This window comes from Oenanthe melanoleuca, chromosome 19, assembly GCF_029582105.1.
Source record: "Oenanthe melanoleuca isolate GR-GAL-2019-014 chromosome 19, OMel1.0, whole genome shotgun sequence".
NCBI classification, from domain to species: Eukaryota; Metazoa; Chordata; class Aves; order Passeriformes; family Muscicapidae; genus Oenanthe; species Oenanthe melanoleuca.
The window spans coordinates 287250-313391 of record NC_079352.1 but is presented as its reverse complement, the minus strand read 5'-3'; the positions used below and the strand labels follow the sequence as shown (position 1 = coordinate 313391).

The following is a 26142-nucleotide window of genomic DNA, read 5'->3' as shown; positions in this document are numbered from 1 at the left end:
CTGGGCTCTGGGACGGTGTTTGCCGGGAGAGATGAAGGGATGGAGTTTTTCTCACTGAGGTTTAGTGGGATGTCCCCTGAGGGGCACTGGAGGGGCACTGGTCCCTTCCAGGGAGCCAGCCTGGCGCTGTGACTGCAGCGCTAAATTCTGGGGGCAGAGGCGGAGGCAGGTCACGGCGCTGCCCCGCGATCCCCTGTCCTGCCCCAGGACACGATGCTCGCGGTGACACGGCGGCCGTGGCTCAGCCCCGCTGCCCGTGCGGCTCCGCCGGTGCTCCAGCCACTAGGAGAAATACGACATTTACAGCGTGAGCTTGCGAAAAGCCTGTGGCCGCCAAAAGAAGAGGAAATGACTTTTTTCCGTGGTGTTGGTGTGTGCGCGTGTGCGGGCGCTGCCGCGCTGGGGTCCGCAGAGAGCGGCTGCGGCCGTGCCCGCGGGCCAGCGCTGTCCCTGTCCCCTGTCCCTGTCCCCTGTCCCTGTCCCCTGTCCCTGCCCGCAGCGCCCCGGCAGCACCGAGCCACCAACATGTTCCAGAGGAAGCGCAGCGTCTCCTTCGGCGGCTACGGCTGGTGGGTCCCTTCCCTTCCCTTCCCTTCCCTTCCCTTCCCTTCCCTTCCCTTCCCTTCCCTTCCCTTCCCTTCCCTTCCCTTCCCTTCCCTTCCCTTCCCTTCCCTTCCCTTCCCTTCCCTTCCCTTCCCTTCCCTTCCCTTCCCTTCCCTTCCCTTCCCTTCCCTTCCCTTCCCTTCCCTTCCCTTCCCTTCCCTTCCCTTGGCACTGAGGGGATCCCTGGGCACTAAGAGGGTCCCTGGCAGTGAGGGGGTCCCTGGGCACTAAGAGGGTCCCTGGCAGTGAGGGGATCCCTGGGCACTAAGAGGGTCCCTGGGCAGTGAGGGGGTCCCTGGGCAGTGAGGGGATCCCTGGGCACTAAGAGGGTCCCTGGCAGTGAGGGGGTCTCGCTCAGAGCTCCTGGTTGTCACCTGTGCGCAGTCACCTGCAGTTACTCTCCCTGTGCCTTTCTCCCGCTGCTTTCCCTGCTCCTCCTGCGCCCGGCGGTGCTCGCAGCCACCTCGGACACCTCGGGGTGTGCAGCAGGCTCCCTCCTGGCCCAGGGCGGGTTCCCAGCGCCACTGCCCCCCTCGGCTCATCCCTTCCCTCTCTGTCCCCAGAGAGCAGCGCACCCCGAGCCCGGGGGGCTCTGCTCCCGTCCCCGCCCCGAGAGCCGCTGATCTCTGGGGAGCAGCAGAAAACCACACCGCTCTCCTCTGCCTCTCTTCAGGCCTCCCCTCCGAGCTGCTTGATGCCTGTTCCAAGTCTCGTGTGGCTGTGGTGGTGTTCGGTGTCTGGGCAAAAGGCTGCCGGGGCTGCAGGGTCTGGGGCCGGACAGGGGCGGCCCCGGGCTTTGGGGGAGCGCCCGGGGATTTTTGGGGTGTCGTGGGCTTGGAGCTGCCTGAGCCCGCTGGGGGAACAGCTGAGTGACTCCGGGGGCTGTGGGAGGGCAGCTTTCGGCAGCGTCCCCTGGGATGGAGAGAGCGCTGAGGGCAGGGGAGCTGCCTCGGCTGGATCGGGGTTTGCTGCCGAAGGGGAAGGGAGCGCTCGGATAGACTCAGGGCGAATAAGTTTGTGATATGTGGGCTCATCCTGTGGCGGCCAAATCGCAGCTCTGGGACAGCTCTGGCCCACAGTGGCCCTGGGGGCACCCCAGGGTGCTCCTGCTGCGGGGGGCAGAGCCCTGACCCTCCTGGGGGCACCCAGGGCCGGATGCGCCTGGCTCTGGCTTTTTCTTGCCGTGCTTTGGCAGTTGCAGGAGAAAGAAAACCACGAGCCGGAAAGTCACTCAGGAAAACGGGGGGGAACTGCGGGTGGGGGCTGTGGCAGGTTTTGGGGGCTGCTCTGGCTGTTGGGGGCTGTGGCAGGTTTTGGGGGGCTGTGGCAGGTTTTGGGGGCTGCTTTGGCTGTTGGGGGCTGTGGCAGGTTTTGGGGGGCTGTGGCAGGTTTTGGGGGCTGCTCTGGCTGTTGGGGGGCTGTGGCAGGTTTTGGGGGGCTGTGGCAGGTTTTGGGGACTGCACTGCAGGGAGAACCCTTCCCGGGGCCCTTGCTGGAGCAGAAGGGACCTGCCCCAGCCCCGTACCTGCACCTGCACCTTCCCACGGTCCCGGCCGACCCACCCTTCCTGTGGGGCTGCGAGGTGCCTGGGCACACCCAGCCGCCTCCTGCTGCGGCCGCACTCGCTATTTCCAGTCTCTGCTGGGCTGGAAATCGCTATTTTTTTTTTCCTCTCCACCCGCTGCATCTGCTGCCAGCGAGGTCCCGGAGCAGGGAGCTGGTGCTGGGGGGCAGATGGGTGCCCCCAGTTTGGCTGTAGGGATGCCCTCGGTGTTCAGAGGTTTTTTGGGCGCTGCCCCGGCCCGGAGCCCCATCTAGGGGTGTGGGCAGTTTCATTTTGCCGCCTTTGGGGCAGGGCAGGGCAAACGGTCTCACGGTCACGCTGCAACTGCGGTTTCCCAAACATGGGAGTTTATTTCCTGTGCGGTTTTTGAACTTTTTTTGTTTGTTTGTTTCTTTCTTTTTCTCCCCTTCTCACTCTAAGAGGCCAAATAACAACAGCTGTTTTTTCTTCCCGTGGCTCTGGATGGAGTCACTGGTGCGGCCCCACTCAGGACAGGTCCCGTGGGACGTGCCCCAGCCACCCCCCGAGCTGTCCCCGAGCTGCTCTGCCTCTGCCACTGGGGCTGGAGACAGCTCTGCTCTCCAGCGTGCTCTGATGTTCAAATGATTTAATGATCAGCAAGGTCTGGGCAGGCTTGTCAGGTATTGAGTCACAAAGCAGGTGCCGTGGATCTATTTTTAGGAGCAGCAGTGTGCTGGCTCTCCAGAGCAGAGCCTGCAGGCTGATGTTGGGGGAAATGGCTGCAACAGAGCTCCCGTGGCCACGGGGTGTTCTGGGGTGAGGGATCTGGGAAAGGTGATGGTGCTGTGCCCAGTGCCAGGCTCAGCCCCTCCTGCCCGTGGAGCCCAGCCTGGGGTGCAGAATGTGAAGCTGCAGCCGGGTGGGAACTGTATTTCTGTGGCCATGCTGTGTCCTCTGCGACCACAGTGCAAACCAAGAGGGTGTTGGACTTGTAATTTTGCTGTTTGGTCTTTTTTTGAGATGTGGAATTGATTCCACGTGGCAGATAACAGAGCATTTTCAGTGACTGCCAAAAAGACATTGTTTTGCATTTTGAGACATTACTATGATTTCCATTAATAATATTAATATGACTATAACCACAATGGTTCTGAGGGGATGAGCACTCATTACCAGTGCAGGGAAAGGAGGGAAGTGACTGAGAATCCCTGTCCCACATGAGCCAGCTGGGCTGGGAGCAATGGGGCTGCTCTGTGTTCTGTCAGGGCTGCCACGTGGGGCTGGTGGGACCTTCCATCCGTCAGGACTGCCACAGACCCATTATCTGTAACAGGTGGTTGGTGGCAGCTGTGCTTGGAGAGAGCTGGGACATGGGCAGTGCCCTCCCCTGCTGCCCAGCTCACCTCTGGCCCTCCAGCCTGGGGGCAGCAGTTCTGCACCTGCAGAGAACTGGGGGGATGTTTTCCTTGCTTGCTGCCAGGCTACGTTTTGGGTTAAATCTTGGTTGGTTTTGTTTTCTGATGAAGTCTTTCTGTGGTGATCAGCTGGAGCTGGCACCTCAGAAGGATGTGCTGAGGTCGTGTTTGGCAGCAGCCCCCAGAACCCAACCCCCCCAGCCACATCTGGAGCCCCTGTGCCTGCAGTAACACCCTCTCTGCTCTCTCCCCAGGATCGACAAGACCATGCTGGCCAGCCTGAAGATCAAGTGAGTGCCTGGCTCTTCTCCCTTGCTGTGGGGTGTGTGGGGATGATTTCTGGGAGCAAGCTGGGTGTGTGGGGATGATTTCTGGGAGCAGGCTGGGTGTGTGGGGATGATTTCTGGAGCTGGCTCAGTGTGTGGGGATGATTTCTGGGAGCTGGCTCAGTGTGTGGGGATGATTTCTGGGAGCTGGATGTGTGGGGATGCTCTCAGTGGTGCTGGGAGCTGGCTCAGTGTGTGGGGATGATTTCTGGGAGCAGGCTCAGTGTGTGGGGATGATTTCTGGGAGCAGGCTAGGTGTGTGGGGATGATTTCTGGGAGCAGGCTGGGTGTGTGGGGATGATTTCTGGGAGCTGGCTCAGTGTGTGGGGATGATTTCTGGGAGCTGGATGTGTGGGGATGCTCTCAGTGGTGCTGGGAGCTGGCTCAGTGTGTGGGGATGATTTCTGGGAGCTGGCTCAGTGTGTGGGGATGATTTCTGGGAGCTGGGCTCCAGCTGGTGCAGTGGAGTCCAGCCATGCCCGCCCACTCCAGGACACATTCGTGCGTGTCCCACGGTCTGCTGTGAATCAGGAGCTGGCAGAGCACAGCAAACGTGGGATGGGATGGCTGTGGGATCAGTGGGCTGAGCTGAGCTGAGCTCACAGGGCACCAGCTCTGCTCAGGGGAACCGGGGTGGGAATCAGGTCAGGCTGGCACTGAGCTGCTGGGTGTACTTGCAGTCAAGTCTGCAGGTTTTGGATTTTGTTTTTCAATCTGGAGGGGTGGTGAGTCAGTGGCGAGTGGGTGCTGTGACCCTGCCCCCCTCCTGTGCTGCTGAGGGGCTCTGGGCACTGCTCTGGAGGGCTGAGGATGCTGCTGGGGTCCAGGAGGGGCTGTGGGCTGGCAGAGTTCCTTGGCGGGTCCATTTCGGGTTTGGCACAGCCTTGCTGGGCACTGCAGGGTGGTGTGGGCTGTGTGGCTCTGGCAAGGTGCTGTGCTTGGTGGAGGAACTGAGTGAGGTCGCCACTCCTGCTGGGCTGTGTCCTCAGCCGATGGGACAGGAGGTGAAGGTCTGGGAGCCGTGGCCCCGATGCTCTCTGCTCCCCTCCCTCTGGCTGTCTGGGACCTGCCTGCTGCTCCCCCCAGCTGCACATCCCTCCCTCCCCCTGAGGTGATCCTCCTGCCTCTCCTGCGTTCGGGCTGAGCTCCCTGGGCCGGGTCCCCACGCTGAGCACCTGCACTGCAGCGCTGCCAGCTCCACCCGGCGCTGACCCTGAAACGCTCCGGCCGAGCCTCCCCCGGCTCCAGGCAGGGCGTGGGGCGATGGCTCGGGCGCTTTCCCTCTATAATCATTCTGCAAATTATTCATGAACGGAGAGGTATCCGGGAAGCCTGGGGGAGCTGCTGTGACAGGCACGGCGGAGCCGCCGGTGCTGCGCTCATTGCTCGGGTTGTGCTGAACTAATGACAAGTTTAAATCCACGTTTAGCACTCTGGGGAGCGGGGGCAGCTCTCTGTGCGCTCCTTCCCGTGAGCTGGGACTGAGCTGCTGTCGGCTGTGCCCCGGTTTTTCCGAGGGCTGCTGCAGCAGAGCCCTGTCCCTGCTCCCTGCAGTCCTGCCGGAGATGCTGCGCAGGGTGTGTGCCCTGCCCGGGCTGCGTTTCTCTCTCTGTCTCCTCCTTTCCTGCCCTGCCCTGGCCGGAGGAGGGAGTTTATTGGGGTTTTCCACGGACACACACTGCTGTTTGCAGCTCTTGCTTCCCTCACCCCGCGGTGCTTCTGCTCTGGGGGCAGGCTGCTCCACTACGTGGTTCTGTAACTGGGGCTCAGCCAGAGCCGCGTTTCATACTTGTAAAAGCTTTTAAAATTATAAAAAAATGATAGACCCGAACTTCTGGGGTTTTAGCGCCCTCTTGTTCTTGCTGCAGCCTCTGTCGGAGTGTCCTGGTTTAACCCAGAGATAAACTCACCCACTCTGTCGGGATAAACCCACACAGAACCGGGATAAACCCACCCACACACAGAACCGGGATAAACACACACAGAACCGGGATAAACCCACACAGAACCCGGATAAACTCACCCACTCTGTCGGGATAAACCCACACAGAGTCGGGATAAACTCACCCACACACAGAACCGGGATAAACTCACCCACACAGTCGAGATAAACTCGCCCACTGGGGCATCCCAGCAGTTTTCCCTCTGCCTGTCTCTCCGTTCTTTCCTCCAGCTCGGGTTTCGCTGGTTCCTATGGTAACTGTGGATGTGTCTGAGGGGCTGCGGAGCAGAGCAGGGACTGCAGGGTGGGAGAGTCGGGACAGGGCAGGGTGGGAGCCTGGCAGCATCGGCAGGGCTCAGGTGACCTCCAGGTGACCTGGCTGGGCTCAGGTGACTCCTCAGGTGACCTGGCAGGGCTCAGGTGACCACTGTGGTGACCTGGCAGGGCTCAGGTGACCCCCAGGTGACCCCCCAGGTGACCTGTCAGGGCTCAGCTGGGGAGCTGTGGGATGGAGACGGAGACACTTGGGCAGTAAATGGGATTTGGCATGTGCAGACCCTGGGTTTGCTTTGGATCCATTGTGATCCCGGCTTTTCTGTTACATTTTTTTTATTCCTTACCCACTTCAGGGAAGAGTGCTTGGAGCAGCTGAACCCCTCGGGATGGCAGAAGGGGAGTTGTGTGCAGCAGCAGCTCCCCAGCCTTGGCTCGGTGTTCTTGTGCCACACGAAGCCTCTGCAGGCAGCTGGAGGTGTCTCCAGGCCCCTGTGGCTCTGCCCCATGCAGTCCTGGCCAGGCATGGGGTGTCGTGTCTGAGCTCAGGCTGTGCTGTGCAGGGCACACCTGAGCCAGGTGACAGCCAAGCTGCTTCCCCAGGGGAAGGTCACCCTGGAGGGAGGCATCAGCCTGCAGAGGATCTCTGCATGTCCAAGAGCAGCTCTGGCCAGGTGGGTTTGTGTGCTAGTGCAGGGGTCCCCAGGAAAGCAGGCAGAGACCCTCGAGCCCCCTGGCCTGGTGGAGTCCTTGTTCTGGGGATGCTGGGGGTGGAAAGGTGGGGTGGGGGCTCTTGGGGCCCTTCCTCCTCTCTGGAGCCAGCTGGTGGAGTGATGTCCCATGGGGGGTCAGCAGCCCTTTGGCAGCTCCTCAGCCTTTGTGCTCTGGTTATCTGCTCTTTGGGGTGTACTGAGAAACCACAGAGTGCTAAACAGGAAAAAAATCAGTAAAAAAGCCCCTCCTTCAGGCAGTCACACCTCTCCTTTTAGCCATGTAAAGCAAAAATAGCACTGAAATAACCATGTCTCTGTGGAATGGAGGAGCATGTAGAGCAATTACTGGGAGCCAGTGTGTGCAGGCAGAGCTCACATGAAAGAGCATGTGATGCTCCTGTGCTGATGGAAGCAGGAGGGTGAAGGTGGGAAGAGATGAAAGATTTGCTTGACCTTCGTCAAAAGAGCTGTGTCCAGGCTTGAGGCTCTTTAATATTTGATGGGCTGGAGCTGAGTTCATGGGAGTTGTGGAAATGGGAATGATTTGTGGGAATGATTTAGCATCTGCACTGACTGGTGCACTGATCTTGGGGGTTTGTGCTTGGGTCCTGTGAGGACAAGGTCTGGTGAGCAGATTGCATCTAGGTAAATCCCTTTGACTTATTAGCACTTCATAAATGGATAATTGCATGTAAATGTATGTTCTGCAATTATCTGCAGCCAGAGGAGCACATGCAAAGGAAATGCTGTCAAAACTGCTGCAGAGCAGCACAGGGAGGCTCTGTCTGTCCTCTGGAGCTGCTCCTCTGCACTGCTGCCAGGTGTGGAGCCAGCCCAGTGCAAGCCCAGCAGTGACCCCACATTTCCTGGTGGCTGTGCCAGCTCTGGGGCCTGGCAGTGACTGTGTGCTGGGGCAGGACTGTGCAGGGCAGGAATGCCCTGGGCTGCAGGAAACTGGGCTCAGTTAAACCCAGTGCTGGGCTGAGCGGGGCTGGGCTGGGTCTCCCCGTGGGTCAGTGCTGGGTGTGAGGTCCTGGCAGCTCAGAGCTGTGGCTGGGCAGGGTGTGCCAGGCAGGAGGAGTGCTTGTGCTGCAGCAGGTCCTGCTGGGAGCTGCAGGGTGTGCCCAGGGATGGTGGCAGCTCCCTGCTGCTGCCCCTGCTCGCTGCCAGCTGCTTGGGCTGCCGTCAGGAGGTGCAGGGCCGTGCCCAGCCCCAGGACTGCGGGAGATCTGCAGATGCAGCCGTGCCTGCTATCTGTGGCAGGGCAGTGATGGCCCTGGCCGCCTGCCCACCCCAGCCCTGCGCCCAGGGCAGCCTCCTGCACGTCCCACAGCCTGCCTGGGCGCAGCAAGCTGCACAGCAGAGGAAGGTGCTGCCAGCTCCGAGGGCCTGCAGGGTTCCAGCCGTTTAACCTGGTGAGCCTTAGCTATGTGAAATCCAGCCTGGGGGAATGGGTCCTGCCCCTTGGTGTTTGACTCTGCCTCAGTGACCTGCTGTGGGTGTCTGGGGTTATGTGAGGGTGTTTCTGCACAAGCCCAGCCGTGGATCAGGAGAGCTGGGCTGGGATCTGGTGACGTGAGAGGTGACGTTCCCACGAGTGCCGCCCCGTCCATATGCTGAAATGTTGTTGTTGCTGTCAGACTGCCTCCCCATATTTAAAGCTAGATTATCCACAATTACATCTGCCCAGAGGACTGAGAAGCCCCACGTGGGTCTATTTTTAGCCCTGTCTCCGAGCTAATAAACCGTGCTGGTTTTCCCTCCTGCCGTGTTTCCAGGCTGTTTGCAGGCACAGGGCGGCTGCTGGGCACGGGGAGCCCTGAGCACACACGGTGTGATGGGTGGAGGGGACTGGGACAGCTCCTGCCTGTGTTCCCTGCTGTGTGCACTGCCACTGTGTCCCCAGCTCTGCACTGCTCCTGCCTGGTCCTGCTCTCTGCTCTGTCACTGTGTCCCCAGCTCTGCACTGCTCCTGCCTGTGTTCCCTGCTCTCTGCTCTGTCACTGTGTCCCCAGCTCTGCACTGCTCCTGCCCTGGTCCTGCTCTCTGCTCTGTCACTGTGTCCCCAGCTCTGCAGTGCTCCTGCCTGTGTTCCCTGCTCTCTGCTCTGTCACTGTGTCCCCAGCTCTGCACTGCTCCTGCCTGTGTTCCCTGCTCTCTGCTCTGTCACTGTGTCCCCTGCTCTCTGCTCTGTCACTGTGTCCCCAGCTCTGCAGTGCTCCTGCCTGTGTTCCCTGCTCTCTGCACTGCCACTGTGTCCCCAGCTCTGCACTGCTCCTGCCCCTGGCCCTGTGCCCACCCAGGCTGGGGTGATGAGGGGATGAGCAGCCCCATCTCCGTGAGCCCAGGGCAGGGCAGGCAGGGCTGGCCTGTGGTGCAGGTGCTCTGCCAAGGCCTGTGCTCGATTCCTGATGATGATTCCGTTCATTATCCCACTGGCTGTCACTGGGCCGGGCAGGATGGGCAGCACTGGCACCCAGCAGCATTGCTGTGCCATGGGGAGGCTGCTGCTGGCCCTGCCCTGCCAGTGGCCCTCTCCATCCCTGCTGCTTTATTTCCTGGGGGCTCCTGGTGCTCTGAGTGACCCACACAGTATCCAAGGAGCTCACATCTTGCAAAGGCTGTTGTGAAAACATCTCGGGCTCCCAGCCAGCAGAGACCTGCAGAGGCTTGGCAGTGCTTGAATAGGTCAGAGCTGCATTCTGAGTCTCTGAAGTCTCAAAGGTCAGTCCTGTCAGGCACTGTCCTGTCTCATTCCTCTCAAATGCTACTGGTGCCACACCAGGGACCGTGGCAGCTCCTTTCTCCCACAACAATATGGAGTTAATCCTTTCCAATTTGGAATGCAGACTCCACTCTCTGAAGCCCTGACAAGCTGTTCTGGGTCTCTTGTTCCCGATCACTGATGAGGTTGCACAGTGTGAGGTGATTTGGAGAGGAAGATGGTGATGCTGCTAAAAACTGCTTCATTTCCCATCTTTCCTTATTTGGAGCAAGAGGCAAGGAAAAAATCTGCAGAGCAGCAGAAACCCCTGGATGTGATTGACTTCAGAACGTTCCCTGTAGTATGGATGTGTCAGAGATAATACCTGTGTTTTAGCTCCACAAATTACACTCAAATTACAGTTTTCTAAAGCTTTCACATCAGACAGGGCGTGTGGGGGAGGCTGTAATTGAGAGGGTGTCTGCAGGCGTGGCTGGGGCCGGGGCCCTGCTGCTGCTGCCACCCCCGTGGCTCTGGGACCTGCCCCGGACCCCTCCCACACCCTCCTGCTCCGTGGTTAAAGTCTGGGCCCCATCCCAGGTGTCTGGCTGCATCCCAGGGGTGCTGATTGGAAGCCAGGGATGCCCTTTGCTCTGTCTGGAGCAGGGCTGAGCTGGGTGCTGGTTGTGCTGGCAGCCCTGGGTGAGTGGCCCATGTTAGTGCCTGTGCATCCCAAATCTGCTTTATTAGTGATGCTACTGATGAATGGTGACATTTAGCTCACTGATTTACTAGGAAAATTCAGAGGATCTGCTCATGCTGCAAAGACTAATTTCCTCTGCTGATTTGATCTAATTTAATTGGATGCTGAAATCTTGGAGCTCATCTCTTCAGGAGGCCTGTGTTCACAGGGAGAAATTCCCCAAATTATCAGGAGTACAATTTCCATGTAATTGTGCTGCTGCCATGGCCATGGTTCCTCGTTCTGTATCAGCTGTGCTGTGGCTGCTGCTGCCCCCAGCTGCCACCACGGAGCCAGGCTGCCGGGCAGGGAGAGCCCAAAGGTGCCCACTCGGGCTGTCTCAATTACAGGAGGGAGTCTGGCTCCCAGCCAGAGGCACACAGTGGATGGGAGAGGTGCACAAGAGACTCCTTGTACCCACAGCTTGCTTTGTTCCTTGATAAAGGAGTCTTGGGAAGCCACCACTGATGTGCTGGTGTTGGTGGCAGGGTCAGTGCTCCAGGCTCTGTCCCTGCTGCTCTTTGTGGCTCTCAGAGCTCTGGGCCCAGGCACAGCTCAGGTCTAACTCCCTTTGGAGCTGGTCTGGCTGAGTGTGTCCATTGGGGTGCCCTGGGGCAGGGCTGCACAGGGAGGGGCTGCTCCAGCACCTCCCTCAGCTCTGCTGCTCAGCATCCCTCTGCCCAGGGCAGGGCACAGCACCCTCTGACCTCAGCTGCTTTCTGCAGCGAGAATTCTTTCTGGTTTTGTCCTTTTGTTCTGGCTTTGACCACTCCTGCTGCCCATTGCTTGGGAGGGGAATTGTGCTGGGGACAGGGACACTCGTGGACCCTGCAGGTCGGTGCCTGACTGCACTCATCTCAGGGTGGGCTCTGGGCAGGCTGAGCCCATGGCTGGGTGCTCCTCCTTGAGCTCAGCACGAAGATTTCTCCTTTCAGCCCTGCAGGAGCCGCAGTGCCAGGGCACAGGAGCCATCAGGGCTGGGCACTGCTGTGCCAGGGGCAGCTCCCTCTGCCAGGGTGGGCTGGGAGCTGGGGCTGCCCACACCCCCCAGTCTCTCAGAACCGTGCTTGGGGTGCCTGCGGGCGTGGCACATCCTTCTCTCTCCGTTCCTGGGAGATAAGCTCGCTGTGCTCTCACTGCCTGCATGGAGGAGCTGGCTCTGTGCTTCCCTGGGATTTCCTTCATGTCTTTCTAACCGAAGCCATAAAATAAATTTCTAATCAGATTACTTGGGGCTAGATGAAGTGTAATCTAAAGCTCTATTTCTTGTGGTACTTCTGTAAAAGTGGATGCCCTCTTATCCTGCTCCTGCAGCACCATTGAAACCCTGTAATCACTTTCTCCCTCGTTTGCAAGCTCCCAGATCCGTTTCTGCCATGCCAGGGAAATCGGGATGTGGCTGCTCCTTTGCAGGGACACAGCTGCTATTTTTGGGTTTTTGGGTTTTGTTGCATTGTCTCCTTTTGTTCCTCTCTGGCTCCAGTGCTGGTGCAGCTGCCCCATCTCAGCTCTCCCACCTGGGCAGTGCAGGTGCTCAGGTGAGCAGTGCCCAGAGGGGCTCTGGGGGAGTGCTGGGCACTGGCCAAGGGTCCCAAGGTGGTGGGGAAGGGCCCAGGCAGATCTCTGGGTTCCCTGAGCAGATCTCTGGGTTCCCCTGAGCAGATCTCTGTGTCCCCTGAGCAGATCTCTGTGTTCCCATGGCAGATCTCTGTGTTCCCATGGCAGATCTCTGGATTCCCATGGCAGATCTCTGGGTTCCCTGAGCAGATCTCTGGGTTCCCATGGCAGATCTCTGGATTCCCATGGCAGATCTCTGGGTTCCCTGAGCAGATCTCTGGGTTCCCATGGCAGATCTCTGGATTCCCATGGCAGATCTCTGTGTCCCCATAGCAGATCTCTGGGTTCCCTGAGCAGATCTCTGTGTTCCCTGAGCAGATCTCTGGGTTTTTGCAGATCTCTGTGTCCCCTGAGCAGATCTCTGGGTTTTTGCAGATCTCTGTGTTCCCTGAACAGATCTCTGTGTTCCCTGAGCAGATCTCTGTGTTCCCTGAGCAGATCTCTGTGTTCCCTGAACAGATCTCTGGGTTCCCTGAACAGATCTCTGGGTTCCCTGAGCAGATCTCTGGGTTTTTGCAGATCTCTGTGTCCCCTGAGCAGATCTCTGGGTTTTTGCAGATCTCTGGGCTCCCCAAGCAGCTCAGGCACGGTGCCACGGGATGGGCTTGGCAGCTGGCAGATGCCTGGCATAGCTGGTGTATTTCTGGCACTGCCCCTCCTCAGCGAGGGAACAGAAATATCTCGTGCCCAGGGGGGCGCAGAGGGTGACAGGGATGGATCCTGCACTGTCTGAGGGGCTCTGGGTCTGCAGGGCTGGGCTCAGCTGTGCCTGCAGCTCAGGTGAGAGCACAGGGCTGGTCCTGAGCAGGTGGAAAGGCCCCTGCAGGTGGCTGAGGAGGATGGATGGGCTGCTCACCTGTGGGGATTTCATCTCATCCAGCATCTATACAAAAGCCAAAGTTATTACATAAATTAATGGCCTAATGATAATAATATTAATGGTGTCATTTATTCATGGCAGATTCAGCACTCCCAGGGATGAAGGCTCAGTCTGGTCCTGCTCTGTTCTCAGGTCCCTCTCTCAGCAGTGTCCAGACAGCCACCAGGTGATGTGTAATTGTCCTGGCCTGTCCTGTGCTCCCTCCAGCCCCTCAGGCTTCCTCTGTCACTGCCAGCTGCTTTCTCTGATGCAGAAATGTCAGGGCATTCTTCAAGAGATTTGTATTTCTTCATAAATCAGGGCAGCTGCTTACCCTGGAGGTAATTTAGTGACTGAAGGGTGATGCTGATGTTTTGAAGGAAGGATGGGTCCTGGGGTCTCTGAAGTGCAGGGTTCTGTTTTGGAGATGTCCTTTGGGACACCTCAGAGCTGCTGGGGGTGGCAGGTGCCAGCTTCAGGAGGGGGATGGAGCTTTGGGGTGTCACTGCAGGAACGGGAGGCTGGGTGGAGCTGGAGGGGAGGCACAGGGGGACAGGCAGGGTAGGAGCTTCTGGGTGCACTGTGTGTGCCTTCCTGGGCATCCCTGCCCATCCTGCAGCAGCTGCCACCTGGCAGAGCCTCAGAAACGCAGGGCAGGACCTGCAGGGTCTGTCACAGCCAGGGGGGATGTCCTGTGCAGCAGCAGGACCTGGCTGAGCTCCCTGGATGAGCTCCTAGGAGCCCCAGCCCACCCCAGCCCCTCACCATCTACTGCCTTGCCCTTACAAACCAGCTGCAGCGAGTCCAGATGCAATTGCTTCCATTGTGGGCTGGAGAGGGAACCCGGCTGAACTTCTGCTCACAGTGTTTGTCTGTTTCCAAATAGGAGAGAACTGAACATCTTTAAAAATCAATACAAAGCCACTTCAGCATAAACCAAGAGGAGATTAATACTTAACTTGCCTGGAAAAGGGGAGGGGAGATGTGGAAAACGTCTCCAGAGACAGAGACTCAATGAAATTCGAATCTGCCTGTTTAATGTGGGAGCTAAAAGATTTTAAATTAACCCCCTCCCCCTCCATTAACTGGAAACTAATGAGGTGCTGGAGAATTGGTGTAATTTGGCACAGAAATAAGATCTAATTTTTTTTTCCTATGCCTGAGAAATTTGTCAGACTGAAAGCTTCAGCTTGAGGGAAGGCAGACAGGTATTTTCTGCAGGAAGAGATCTGTTGATCTACCAAAAACTTTATTGAAAGGCTTGGCAGAGCAGGTAGCACTCAGGTTTAGCAGGACTCATTCCTCTTACCCACTTACAGTCTTTCACCAGCATTCAGAATTTAGCATCACCTGGTGCTGTTCTGAGGGGACAGAAAGTTTTGGAGAATGAGTTGGACTTTTTCCTGTGAGGAAGTGAATACCTTGGCATTTGTCTGCTGCCTCAGTCTCCCCAGGGACCCCAAGATGTGGTGAAATACAGAAATGCTGATCTTGGGTTCAAGTTTGGGTCTTGACCCTCTGGAGTGCTCCATGTGCTCGGTGGGGGTCAGGATGGGTGCTGTGGTGACACTGAAATGCTGTCTGGTTCATCTGGGGTGAATTCATGTGGTGTGTTGACAAAAATAACATCAGGCCTGTTTTTATCTGATTTACAGAAAGAGATTACGGTGATGATAGGGATTTTGTTGTTGCATTTAAAGAATCCATCTGATTAGAGATTCTGCTGAAACCTTTAGATAGAGAGGGCCAGGAGTGAGGTTGTGTTGCTCTCCTTAGGGGTGGCAGGCAGGGGAGGAGGGTGAGGCAGGAGGAGGCAGCAGGAGCGGCTGCTCCCTGCCAGATGTGCTCTGCGGCCTCTGCAAGCTGTTTCTCCTGAGCAAACACATTTATTACAGGCTTTGCCAGGGGAGCCCCACGCGTTGTTAATGATTGACTGCCCAGCTGGGGGTTTGCAGGCAGCTCCTGCTCCGTGGTGGGAGCAGGGCCTTTCCCACCTTTCCCCTGCTCAGGTCCTGCCCCAAGGGATGGGGGATGCGGCTGCTGCAGCCTGGGTGTGCCCCCCGACAGGTTCCTGGCTGTGGCAGGGACAGCCCCAGACCCCCGAGCCTGTGACACTGGGAGCAGCTGCCCCAGGGGCCGTGCCCTGAGTGCCACTGCCCTCCCTGCCCTGAGCCGGGCTGGCTAAAGCCCCCGGGGCAGGGGGCAGGGGATCCTTCCCTCTGCTCCCGTGGCTGCAGGATGAGGAGAGCCACAGGCTTTGGGCAGGTGCCAGTGTCCTGAGCTGGGTGGATGTTCCCAGGTATGATCTCACACCTGCTGGGATGGGGCTTTCATCCCTCGGATAGGAAGTTGCTCAAAGTGCTGTAGATTGTCCCGTGCCCAGTTCCTGTGAAAATCCAACGGGCACAGAAGAAAGGTGAGATAAGGGGGCAGAGGGACCCGGGTGTTTTATCACCACGGCAACAAGGACTTCCAGGGAAAGGTGCTGAGGTGAGAAGTAGATAATTTACAGTTTACTTAATAAAAAAAGAACTCATTTCCTGAGGGAGCTGTGTGTCAGCTCCCGGTGTGCGGGCCGGGCTCGGGGCCCGGTGCTGGGGGGAGGGATGCTCGGGCCGGGCAGAGGGTGGCAGGGCCGGGCTGGGGGTCCTGCGGGGGTCGCCGGGGTGAGGAGCCCGTGTGCGGGGCAGGAGCGAATCCTCCCCAAGCGGGGCTTGGAGGGGCTGCGCTGCCGGGAGCGCCTCGGTACCGGTGACCCGGGGGCTGTGCCCGGTCGGTCCCCGGGCCCGTGACGCGCTCAGAGCCCCGCCCGCCCGCAGAGCCGGCCCGGGGGTGTCCGGGGGGCTGCGGACACACCCCCGGCCCGAGGGGAGGGGGGCAGAGCTGCGCCCATTCACAGCCGCTCCCGCGGGGCTCCGTTAGCGACCGGAGCTCCGTTACCGGCCCCGCTCTCCGTTTCCTCCCGGGGCTGCGTTACCGGCCCCGCTCTCCGTTACCGGCCCCGCTCTCCGTTACCGCCCGGAGCTCCGTTACCGGCCCCGCTCTCCGTTTCCTCCCGGGGCTCCGTTACCGGCGCCGCGCTCGTTACCGGCGGCGCGGGGCGCGCGCGGGGCGGGGGCGGTCGCGGCCGGGGACGCGCTGCCGCCCCCGCTGGTGCCGGTGCCGGTGCCGGCGCTCGGGAGGCGGCGGCAGCCACGATGTCCCGGGCGGGCGGCAGGACGCGGTCCCGGCGCGCGGGGGTGCGGGCGGCCGTGGTGCTGATCGGGCTCCTGCACCGCTCCCGGCAGAGCAGCGAGAGAAGGTGACGCCGCGGGCAGCGCTCGGTACCGTCGGGCGGGAGAGCGGGGGCTGCGGGGGGACAAGGCGGGTGCAACTGCCGGGCGGGGGAGGCCGGCGGAGGTACCGGGAGCTGGGAAACGCGCACCGGGATGACCGTGACCCGCTCGGGTGTGCGCTGAGTGCCGGAGCGGTGCCGGGGACCCGGTACCGGGATAACCGTGACCCGCTCGGGTGTGCGCTGTGTGCCGGAGCGGTGCTGGGGACCCGGTACCGGGATAACCGTGACCCGCTCGGGTGTGCGCTGTGTGCCAGAGCGGTGCTGGGGACCCGGTACCGGGATAACCGTGACCCGCTCGGGTGTGCGCTGTGCGCTGGCACCGGTACCGGAATTACCGTGAGTGCCCGGCGCGTGTGTGCGGGGCCGCGCTCCCGGGCCAGGTGAGCCCCGGGCCAGGTGAGCCCCGGCCAGGTGAGCCCCGGGCCAGGTGAGCCCCGGCCCGGCAGGAGCCGCGCGGTGCTCGGGGCCCCTCGGGCTCCCGTGCCCGCGGATCTGCTGGAACGCGGCTCCGCAGCTTTGTCTGCGCCGGGAGCAGCTGACAAACGGTTTCATCTTTCGTTGCCGAAAGCCCGGGCTGCACTTGGTGCCCAACTTTGTGCCGGCGGGAGCGGCCTGTTCGCGGGGCTGTGCGGGCCGGACCTGCTCCCCCCGCCCCGCCCGGGAGCGCTGCTGCCCTCGCAGACTGACCCCGCGCTCATCCCTGCTGCCCCGGGCAGCAGCGTTCTCCTCCAGGACTCTGCTGCTCTGGCAACTTTGGCGTTAAAAATAGTCAGAAATATGCACCCGAACCTCAGAGTGTACCTCTGCTTCAGGGTGGAAGCAATATGGGCACTGCTGCAGGCTGAGGGTTTTTTCCTTTCTTTTTTCTTGGTTCAATTTGTGATTTTGTACCAAACTCGAATGAAGAATTGATTATTTGGAATCGTTATTGTAAAATATTCTCCTACTCCCTAATCTATAAGCATGAAAAATCAGAGTGAGGTGACTGAGGATGAGGGTTTTGTCTGCCATCAGTTGAGGATTGCAGGGTTTGTACCCATTTTTTCACTGTTACTGGTGTAGGGGCTTTGCCTTGGCCAGCAGGATTTCAGTGATGCTCTAAAGACTGAACACTGGTGTTCCTGGGGCCCTCCTGGGTCACTGGTTTGGGATATTTTCTTCTCCCTTGCTGGGGTATTAGGTAGATCATCAAGGCAGAACAGTTGGAAAAAGCCAACCTGCAGGTCCTGGATGAGCAGCAGCAGTGGCTGGGGTTGACCTGAAGTCTCTCCTGCTTTCATGTGTGGTGGAGACCCCCCTGTCTGGGGCCTGTCCAGGTGCAGAGTGACTCTGGTGGGGGCCAAATGACCCTCTGGGTGTTGTACCCGCTGGAACTCACTGGCCAATCCTGCATTTGCCTCAAGGGCAGGGATTGCTTTACCAACCACACTGAGCAAGGCTTTGCCAAAGAGTTGTCCTTCCCCCAGGTACCAGGTTTCTATGAATGAGCTCAGCAGGACACTGGAGTGCTTAGAAAAAACGTGGCTCTGAACTTGCACAGGAATCTGCCCCGTGGTGTGTGAATCTGGTTTTCCTTTTTGTTTTTTCCCCAGCATCATGCTGTGCACAAAACCTCTCAGTGTGCCTCTTGCTGTGGGGTTTACTGAGGACGAGAATCACACAGGCTTCTCGAGGGGAGAGCAAGACCCTGTCTGCCTGGGCTGAGGAGCCTCCATGGGAGTGATTGCAAGAATTCAAGCAGTGCTTTACGGTGCTTGTTTCATCTTATGCAAGCTGCCAGGGCCATCAGAGTGACATAATGTGCAGGAAAAGGAAGGGACTGCTAGCGGCATCGTCAAAAGGGACTCTGTTCCTCCACCTGCTCCTATTTGCTTTTTTCCCTCCTACATTCAGTCTTTGTTCTGCATTTGCAATTGGATTTTGCTTTCCATGAGCCATATGCAAGCCTGGCAGGATCAGTGGCAGCTGCAGGGTCTGTGGTGGCCCGTGTCCCTTCCTGGCCAGCAGCACACACACCAGGCACCCCTGGCACAGCTGGGCCGTGCTGACCTGCCCCTCACCTGCAGCCTTCTCACCTGGGGCTCCCCTGCACACCTGAGCTGGAGGGGAGAGCAGGGAGGTCTGGGGGGTGGCTGCTGCTCCTGTTTTGCTCTGGAAGGCTGGGACTTGGAGCTGTATTTGCATCTAAATGAATTTCCCCGACTGTCCCACGTGCAGGTGAGGTGAGCTCTGCTGTGTGCCCAGGGCAGAGCTGGTGGGTGGGTGGGTGCCCTGGCGTGGGCACTTCTCCAGTCACAGCCTCCCTTTGCCCTTTGGCATCAGTGCCAGGTTTCTGGGAGCTGTTCTCTGCAATTTGCACATGATTGAATCAGCTCAGGAGCGGCTGCCCGAGGCTCCTGGCTGGGGTTTGGCAGGAATCGGATCAGACGAGCCTTCTGGTCTGAAAATGTCTGCAAGTGCCTTGGCTGATTTACCCAGATCTGCAGGAAATTGCCACTTCTCTGTTCCTGCGAGGAGAGTAGGCAGCGCATTTTGTAAAAGCTGAAAACTTCTTTTCACTTTGCTTGCATATGGAGCCTGGCTGTCCTGGGCTGGCCCAGTGGGAAGGGGGAGGATTCAGTGTGTGCAGAGCCAGCTCCTGGCTGGACCCTGCCCAGCAGGACGGGCTGGGCGGGCAGCAGGGACCCCACGGCCAGGGCAGGCAGCAGCGATCCTGCCTGTCGGGGTGGGACGCTCTGAACTGTTCAACAGTGTTTGTTCTCTGCTCAGAGGGGCAATTAAAGCCAAGCCCGCTGGCAGTTTGTCACCTTTCTGTGAGCAGGGCTGCGGTCCCGCTCCGGGGGCAGTGTGTGTGCAGGTGCAGCCTGGCACTTTGCAAACACAGAATTTATTGCAAGGAAGGTAGATGGGAAAATGCTGCACCTTTTTTTTTGTTTTTCTTTTTTGCTGACTATCAGGCTGTGATGTGAGAAGGCAGCACTGCTGAACAGGGCTAGGCTGAGCCAGGACATCACAAGGTAAATCAGTTTTTAGGGAGGATGTTCCTCTGCCCGAGGGTCTGAGCACTGCAGCTCAGTGCCAGGGCTGGGCCCCACGTGTGGGGGATTCTGGAGCCCCCCACGACTGTGTGAATCAGTGGGAGCTGCAGCAGTGCATGTCCTCTGCTGGTGTCCTCCCTGGATGAGTGATGATGCAGCGAGATCTTGCCTGCCTGGCATCCTGGGATTGGGTGGAGAGCTGCTCAAAGTCAGGGCAAGGTTCTTGATTCAGGCACTCACTGCAGATTTCCAGGTGTAAACTCACAGCAAGGTGCCCTTGTCTGTGTTGCAAAAAACGCACAGTTTTGGTTGAGTTGGTTTTTTTTTTCCCAGTTTGTGAGCAGCTGGCAAGGGCTCCTGGCGCTGCTGCTGTGCCTGGTGTCAGCAGGTGCTCTGTCCCAGGAGCCGGGGGCTGGTCCCAGCTGGGGGGATGGAGAGGGGACGAGCAGCCTGTGCCCCACTCCCACTGTGGGCAGGGCTAAACCCAGGCCGGGGGAGGATGGGAAGTGGTATGGGAGCACAGTCCCCTCTGAAAACCTGTGAGACTGGGCGTGGAATGTTAAACAAACAAAAAGGAAGCAGCTGGCAAGGTGATGGCCATCAAGGATAAAAAATGATGAGTCCAAAAATAGAGGCTGTTAATTTACAGGAGAGTCACTGCTGACCTTCTCAAGGATGACAGGCAGAACTTGTTGCTGCAGGGGTTTGGTGCCTCCTCAGGCCAGGTTTATCTGTGGCATTGAGCACACACAGGTAGCCTGGGATGCTCCCATCCCATCTGCACATCTTGGCAGAGGCAGAGCCAACCACGAGCTGGGGAGCATTCCAGCATGTCAGGTAGTGTGTTGATATCTCCCCTCCCCAGCTGTGGTTTATCAAATGTGCTGATTTAGAGCCTGCCTGGGAATAAATCAGATGGACAAAATGAGGAGGTGGGATGCACTGGGGGTTTCATCAGGCTTTGGGGGGAGTCAGGGTCTGGCTGGGAGCACTGCAGGGGGGCAGGCAGCCTTGGCTCTGTGCTGAGCAGGGCTTGTCAATCTGGATTTCAGCATGTCTGTGGGGTTTGCCCAATACAGGACATTAATCTGAAGGTGCTTTAGGACTGTGTCAGGGTGCTTTGAAGAGAAATAACTCACCTGCCCTTGCTGTGTTGGGAGCTCACCAGTGCTCACACTTTCCCTCAAAATGGGGGGAAAATCCCCATTTCCTCCCCCTTTGGAAGGAGGCAGGAGCCCTTGGCAGGTGGGATTTGCCTCCCTGAGAGCTGGTAACAGGTCCCCCCCCAGGAGGGGCTGGCAGGGCTGGGTGATCTCAGCCTCTGTTCAGGAACCCTGCAGGCGGCCCTGCCATAACCACATTAAGGAATTTCCTTAATTCCATTTACTAAGTATGCAGGATTCGAATTCTCTCTTTTCCTTCTCTCTTAATTTGCCTAACGAGCAAAACAAAGAAATGAAATTACGACAGTGATGCCCACGTTTCCTTCTGGAGAGGCGGGTGTCCAGCTCTGGAGGATGCTCTGGCCTTCCTGTGCTGGTGCCTGGCTGTGGCAGGGGGCACTGGGGGCACTGGGGGCAGGCAGAGCCCCTGGTACCTGCCAGGTGCCCCCAAGGGAGTGAGAACAGTGGTGGGACCCTTGGTTAGGTCGGTGCTGGAGCTGTGTGTGTGTCCTGTGGTGTCAGGGAGAGGCGAGTGTGGGCAGCTGCCCAGTGTCCCCAGTGTCCCCAGTGCCCACCCTCCCAGGCCTGGGATGTCCCCAGTGCACATCCTCGCTGGCCTGGGCTGTCCCCAGTGTCCCCAGTGTCCCCAGTGCCCATCCTCACTGGTCTGGGGTGTCCCCAGTGTCCCCAGTGCCCATCCTCACTGGTCTGGGGTGTCCCCAGTGCACATCCTCACTGATCTGGGATGTCCCCAGTGTCCATCCTTGCTGGCCTGGGCTGTCCCCAGTGTCCCCAGTGTCCCCAGTGCGCATCCTCACTGATCTGGGATGTCCCCAGTGCCCATCCCCGCTGGCCTGGGCTGTCCCCAGTGCCCATCCCCGCTGGCCTGGGCACCTGCCGCCCCTGCTGTCCCCAGGCTTTGCAGGCACTCGCACCCTCGGTGCCAGCTGGGGACTGTGTCACTGGCGGATCCCCCGGGGCTGCGCCCGGTGCGCACACAGAGACATCCTGATCCTCCTCCGGATTCATTGCTCACCCCCTGGGGGCAGTCGGTCTGGGAGACGGGCCGGCCCCTGGCCCCAGGCTGAGGGAGGGCTGAATCATCGCGTCTGTGGTTGGACTTTAACACAACATTCCCAGCGCAGCCCCGCTCCAAGCAGGCGCTGGGGACGGGCTTGTTTTGCTCTCCCGGAACTGCAGGAGCAGTTCCAGCAGTTTGGCCCCAAAGAAGCAGCCAGCATGTGACAGAGGAACATGTTGTTAAGTTGGGTGATTTTATAATACTTAGAGTATGATGCTATGGCAACCCTCTACAAATCCCAGATCAAATCAAATTGTTTGTGCGCATCCCTGTAACTTTAATCTTTTCCAAGTCGTGTCTGTTTTATGCCTTTGAGGCCACTGTGCAGCTGAGTGCAATCAGGCAGAGCTCAGGGTTCAAAGCCAGGAGAGCAGGGGATGAGTGGTTTGCTCCAGATCAGGCTGTGCTTTAGTGTCCTAGAAAGTCAAAGAGCAAACAAGGAAAATCTGTCATCCTCGGCGTTTTTCAGCAGTAGAGACACGGTGAGGTTGTGGAGAGCACAAAGGGAAGGAGCCTGACAAATAGCATGGGTGGGCAGGGCAGGAATTCTGCTACTGCCCCACACTGCCCCAAGGAATTTCTTGCACTGAAAAACTGGAAGATGCCAGGAGTTCAAATGAGGTGCAGCAATGTAAATTTAACCTGCTCTGATATGAAAAAGAGAGAAAGAAGTTTTATTTTGGTTTAATGTGAAACATCAGTTTGGTAGTGTGAAGCATCATTCTTAGTCTGGATTCACGTTTGGACACAGTGCCTTGGGTGTTTCCCCCAGGGCTCTGGCCAGGTCCGTGTTGCTGGCACAGCCCAGGGGTGTGTGACTCTCCTGGCTGGGAGGATGCTGCTGCTGCTGGTCCCACTTTGCCTTCCCAGCATCCTGCTCCCTCTTTCTGCCTTCCCAGCTCGTCCCCTCAGCATCTCCACAGCCAGGGCCCTGCTGGGGAGGGGCTGCAGGCACCACAATTCCCCGAGATTGTCACCTGCTGTCACCAGCACCGGGGCTGGGCAGGAGGGATGGGAGGGGAGGGGAGGGCAGCGTGGGGCTGGTGGTGAGGGCAGGAGCTGGCAGAGCTCAGGGCACCCCTGGCAGGTGTTTGCAGAGCTCAGGGCACCCCTGGCAGGAGCTGGGAGCCCTGCAGAGCCGGCAGGGAGCGCGGTCGGGGCCGCGCCGGGCGCGCTGTGCTCGGCGGAGCCATCCTGGGGCGCGCTGCCATGGGAACCAAACCTCGTTACCCAGAGATAAACAGTTGGACGTTTTGGCCCAGTTTCTGCAGGACTAACCTGGCAGGGACAAGAGGAAACGAAATTAAATCTGAGATTTTCTGAGTCCCGGAGGAGATCTGGCGGTGGCTGGTGGCTGCCTGCCCGGGAGCCGCTGGCACACAGGGACGGGAGCTGTGGGATGGGTGCTGCCTCCCCAAAACCTGGGGGGCTTTTGAGGGGAGCTGTCTTGACGGCTCCGTGGCACAGGGGCTGATTTCTGCTTTCCTGGGGTCTTGCATCTTCATGGTGGCTGTTGGTACTTCCAAGTCTGGTGCCAGGTGTTGTGTCGGCAAAGGAGCCCTCAGCTGGGCTGCTGGGGTGTCCCGGGGTGTCCCTGAGCCTCCTCTGCTGCCACAAGGCTGCTGAGCCTTGTGTCCCTGCTGTCCCTGCAGCAGCAGCACACACGAGGACTCGCAGCCCACCCTGGGCACGGGCTCTCCTGGTGGCTTCTGTCACCTTCTCACGCTGCCTGCGGGGCCGCTGCTCGGATTCCAGCTGTAGAGCAGCTGCCCGCCGCGGCTGGGCCGAGGAGATAACCCTTATCTCCTCGTAGCTGAGAGCCGTGTTTGCCTCTGCAGGAAGCAGGAGCTGCTGGGCAGCGCGGATGTGCCGGCGCAGGAGCGGCCCCTGTCCCCGCCGCTCACGGCCCCGCCGACCATGAAGGTGAGCGCTGGCAGCGGGGCACAGGAGCAGCTGTGGGTGGTGTCTGGAGCTGAGCCCGTTCCTCCATCCCCCTCCCCGGCCCAGCTCCGCTCCCGTTACACAACGTGGGGCTGCTGAGCTTCTTTTCCTTTTCCTCTTCCTTTTCCTTTTCCTTTTCCTTTTCCTTTTCCTTTTCCTTTTCCTTTTCCTTTTCCTTTTCCTTTTTCCTTTCCCCTTTCCCCCTTCCCCTTTCCTTTTCCCTTCCCCTTTCCCCCCTGCCCTGCTCCGTGTCACCACGAGGCACACACCGTGTCCCGTGTCCCCCCACGGGCCGGGCATGCCTTGCCTTGCCTTGCCTTCCCTTCCCACCTCGATCTGTGCATCCCCGGGCACCTGCCCTGCACAGCCTCACCTGCTCCCTGCCCAGCCTGTTCCGGGCGCTTTGCCTCCCTGGGAGCCGCCCTGTGAAATAACAGGACAGCTGTGCTGCCGTGCCTGCGGCTCGGGGAAACGCTAACAGAGGGAGGGGTGGGGCCGGCCAGGGGTGCAGGGTCAGGCAGGGCAGGGGTGCGGGGCTGGGCACAGAGCTGCCTGAGCCTGGGGTTTTTGTTTTAGACCCCCACAGGGGCAGTAGGTGAGGACAGGCTTGCTCTAAAGCTGGAAACAGCCAGGGCTGTGTCCCAGCCACAGCTGCCCCACCTGTGCTGGCAGCCACAGGCTGTTCGTGCTGCAAATCCGACCTTTGCTCACCACAAATACTAAAGGAAAAAAAATCTCTCTCAGACTTTTCTTTTCCTTTGATTTTCATTTCTTCACCCCCTCCTCTGTTATTTCCTCTATTTTTTTTTTTTTTTTTTTTTTGTCTTTTGAGAAATTCAGTCTATTCTAAGAGCTCACTGAAAGTCATCCCCCATCCCTTTCCCCTTACCATGACCCCTTTTTTTTTTCATGCCTGTCTCTCCTTCAAGTGGGGATGGAGGGTGGGGTGGATGCAGGGTGGGATGGATGGATGGATGGATGGATGGATGGATGGATGGATGGATGGATGGATGCCCAGCCAGGTGTGGTGGCTGCAGCTCCTGTCCCCTGGCTCTGGAGCCAGGCAGCAGAGGCAGGGGCTCTAATTGGAGCAGCTGAATAATCCCTTTATTTCCTTTGGCACATGGGGATTAACCCTGCACTGGGCAGCCCAGCACTGCTGGCAGCAGCTTCACCAATGCTGCTGTGATTAAGAAATTATTCAAGACCCCTGAACATGCACAAAGCTCAGGTTTTGTGGGGTCCAGGGCACCTGCAGCAATGGTGCTGAGCTCCAGGCTGGGCTGGATGGCAGCTCCTGGTGCCACATTCAGGGGGCAGGATGGGTGCCCAGGTCCTGTGTCCCTGCTGTGGCACGGCTGGGACTGGCTTACCTTGTGTCTGCTTTTATTGGAAAGTAGATTTCCTTCTTTTCTTTTCAGTCGGCAGAATTCTTTGAAATGCTGGAAAAAATGCAGGTGAGCAGCAGTGTGCATGGCAGCCAAGTGGGGATGTGTGCCCAGCAGAGCCCTAGGGCAGGGCCTGGAGCAGGGCTGGGACTGCCCCAGCTGCAGTGATCCCCACGGTGGGCAGACCCCTGTGCTGGCAAAGGCATTGCCACGTTATTGCTGCATTATTTGTTCCAAACAGGCACCAAAACTGGAGGAACAGAAGTCTGGAAGCCAGAAACACAAGGTTGGCTGATTTTTGTTTCTTGAGGGGATCTCTTCAAGTGTCCCCCCATCTCAGAGGTTTAATGTGAGACAGTCACTGCAGGGCTGGAAAGGATTTAGATGCAGTCTGAGAAGAAGGCACTGACTGATGGCAGGGATGGGAGCGTGGTGCTGTAAATCCCTAACCCAGCCTGATGCCCAGAGTGGTCCATCTCAGCCCCCAGCTGTGCAGGAGGTTGGGGCTTGCCCTGCACTGAGCAGCTGCAGCAGAGGAGCTGCCCCGGGCAGGACTTTGCAGACCAGGGACTCGCTGGGCTGGCTGGGCAGGGCTGGGGCTTTAGGGGACAGCTGCTGGGGAGCAGGTGCTCACAGCTGATGTTTTGGTTCCTTTTTCCAGGAAGACTACATCCCATATCCCAGCATCGATGAGGTGGGTGCCCTGAACCCCCTGAGCACCTGGTGAATGCCTTTGGTGCCCTGAACCCCCTGAGCACCTGGTGAATGCCTTTGGTGCCCTGAACCCCCTGAGCACCTTTCCAAAATTGCTGGTGGCAGCGGAGCTGGTGGGGATTCTGTTTCTGAGAGGAGCTGCTTAAAGCATGTTCCCCCTCCCTACCCCTGTGGTTTTGGCTTTTCCTGAGGAGCATGTGCCCTCCTCTGTGACAGAGGAGAGGCTTCAGAAGGGGCTGGTGCCAGGGCTGGGGGTTGGACACGGGGCAGTGAGCTCTCCCACATCAGCTGTGCTGGCTGAGCCTCGTGTCCCTGCAGGTCCTGGAGAAGGGCAGCCCCTACCCGCTGATCATCCTGCCCCAGTTCGGGGGGTACTGGATAGAGGACCCAGAGAACCTTGGCACGCCCACCTCGTCTGACAGCAGCCTCTGCGAGGAGGAGGAGGAGAGCCTGAGCCCCGGCAGCTACGGCTACAGGCTGGAGTGCAAGGGCGAGGCCAGAGCCTACCGCAGGCACTTCCTGGGGAAGGTGGGTCCCCCGGGCTCCCTTCGGTGAGAAATCCTCCCTCTGCCAGCAAGGTGGGCACGCTCACAGCTTCCCTCTGTGCAGGGAGTGCAGGCACTGGCTCCCAGCGGGGCAGGGATGGCCACAAGCCCCTGGCCCTGCAGTCTCCTGTGACACCAGTGGGACTCTGGCTCTGAGCCCCTGCCCTGTGGGGCAGCCCTGCCCTCCTGCCCAGCCAGGGGTGAAGTGTGTGGGTG

At 58.9% G+C, this 26142-nt stretch overlaps 1 protein-coding gene across 1 annotated transcript in view; it reads left to right on the top strand.

The window, feature by feature from the left end:
* The first annotated feature begins 487 nt into the window (after positions 1-487).
* The window catches only part of RAP1GAP2 (RAP1 GTPase activating protein 2), a 43641-nt gene continuing 17986 nt past the window's right edge, over positions 488-26142 (top strand). The window contains exons 1-7 of the mRNA XM_056506788.1: positions 488-569; positions 3798-3833; positions 23177-23261; positions 24701-24736; positions 24909-24953; positions 25329-25361; positions 25700-25909. Of these exons, the coding sequence (XP_056362763.1) occupies positions 526-569; positions 3798-3833; positions 23177-23261; positions 24701-24736; positions 24909-24953; positions 25329-25361; positions 25700-25909 (489 nt within the window). The 5' untranslated portion in view covers positions 488-525. The remainder of the gene's footprint in view (positions 570-3797; positions 3834-23176; positions 23262-24700; positions 24737-24908; positions 24954-25328; positions 25362-25699; positions 25910-26142) is intronic.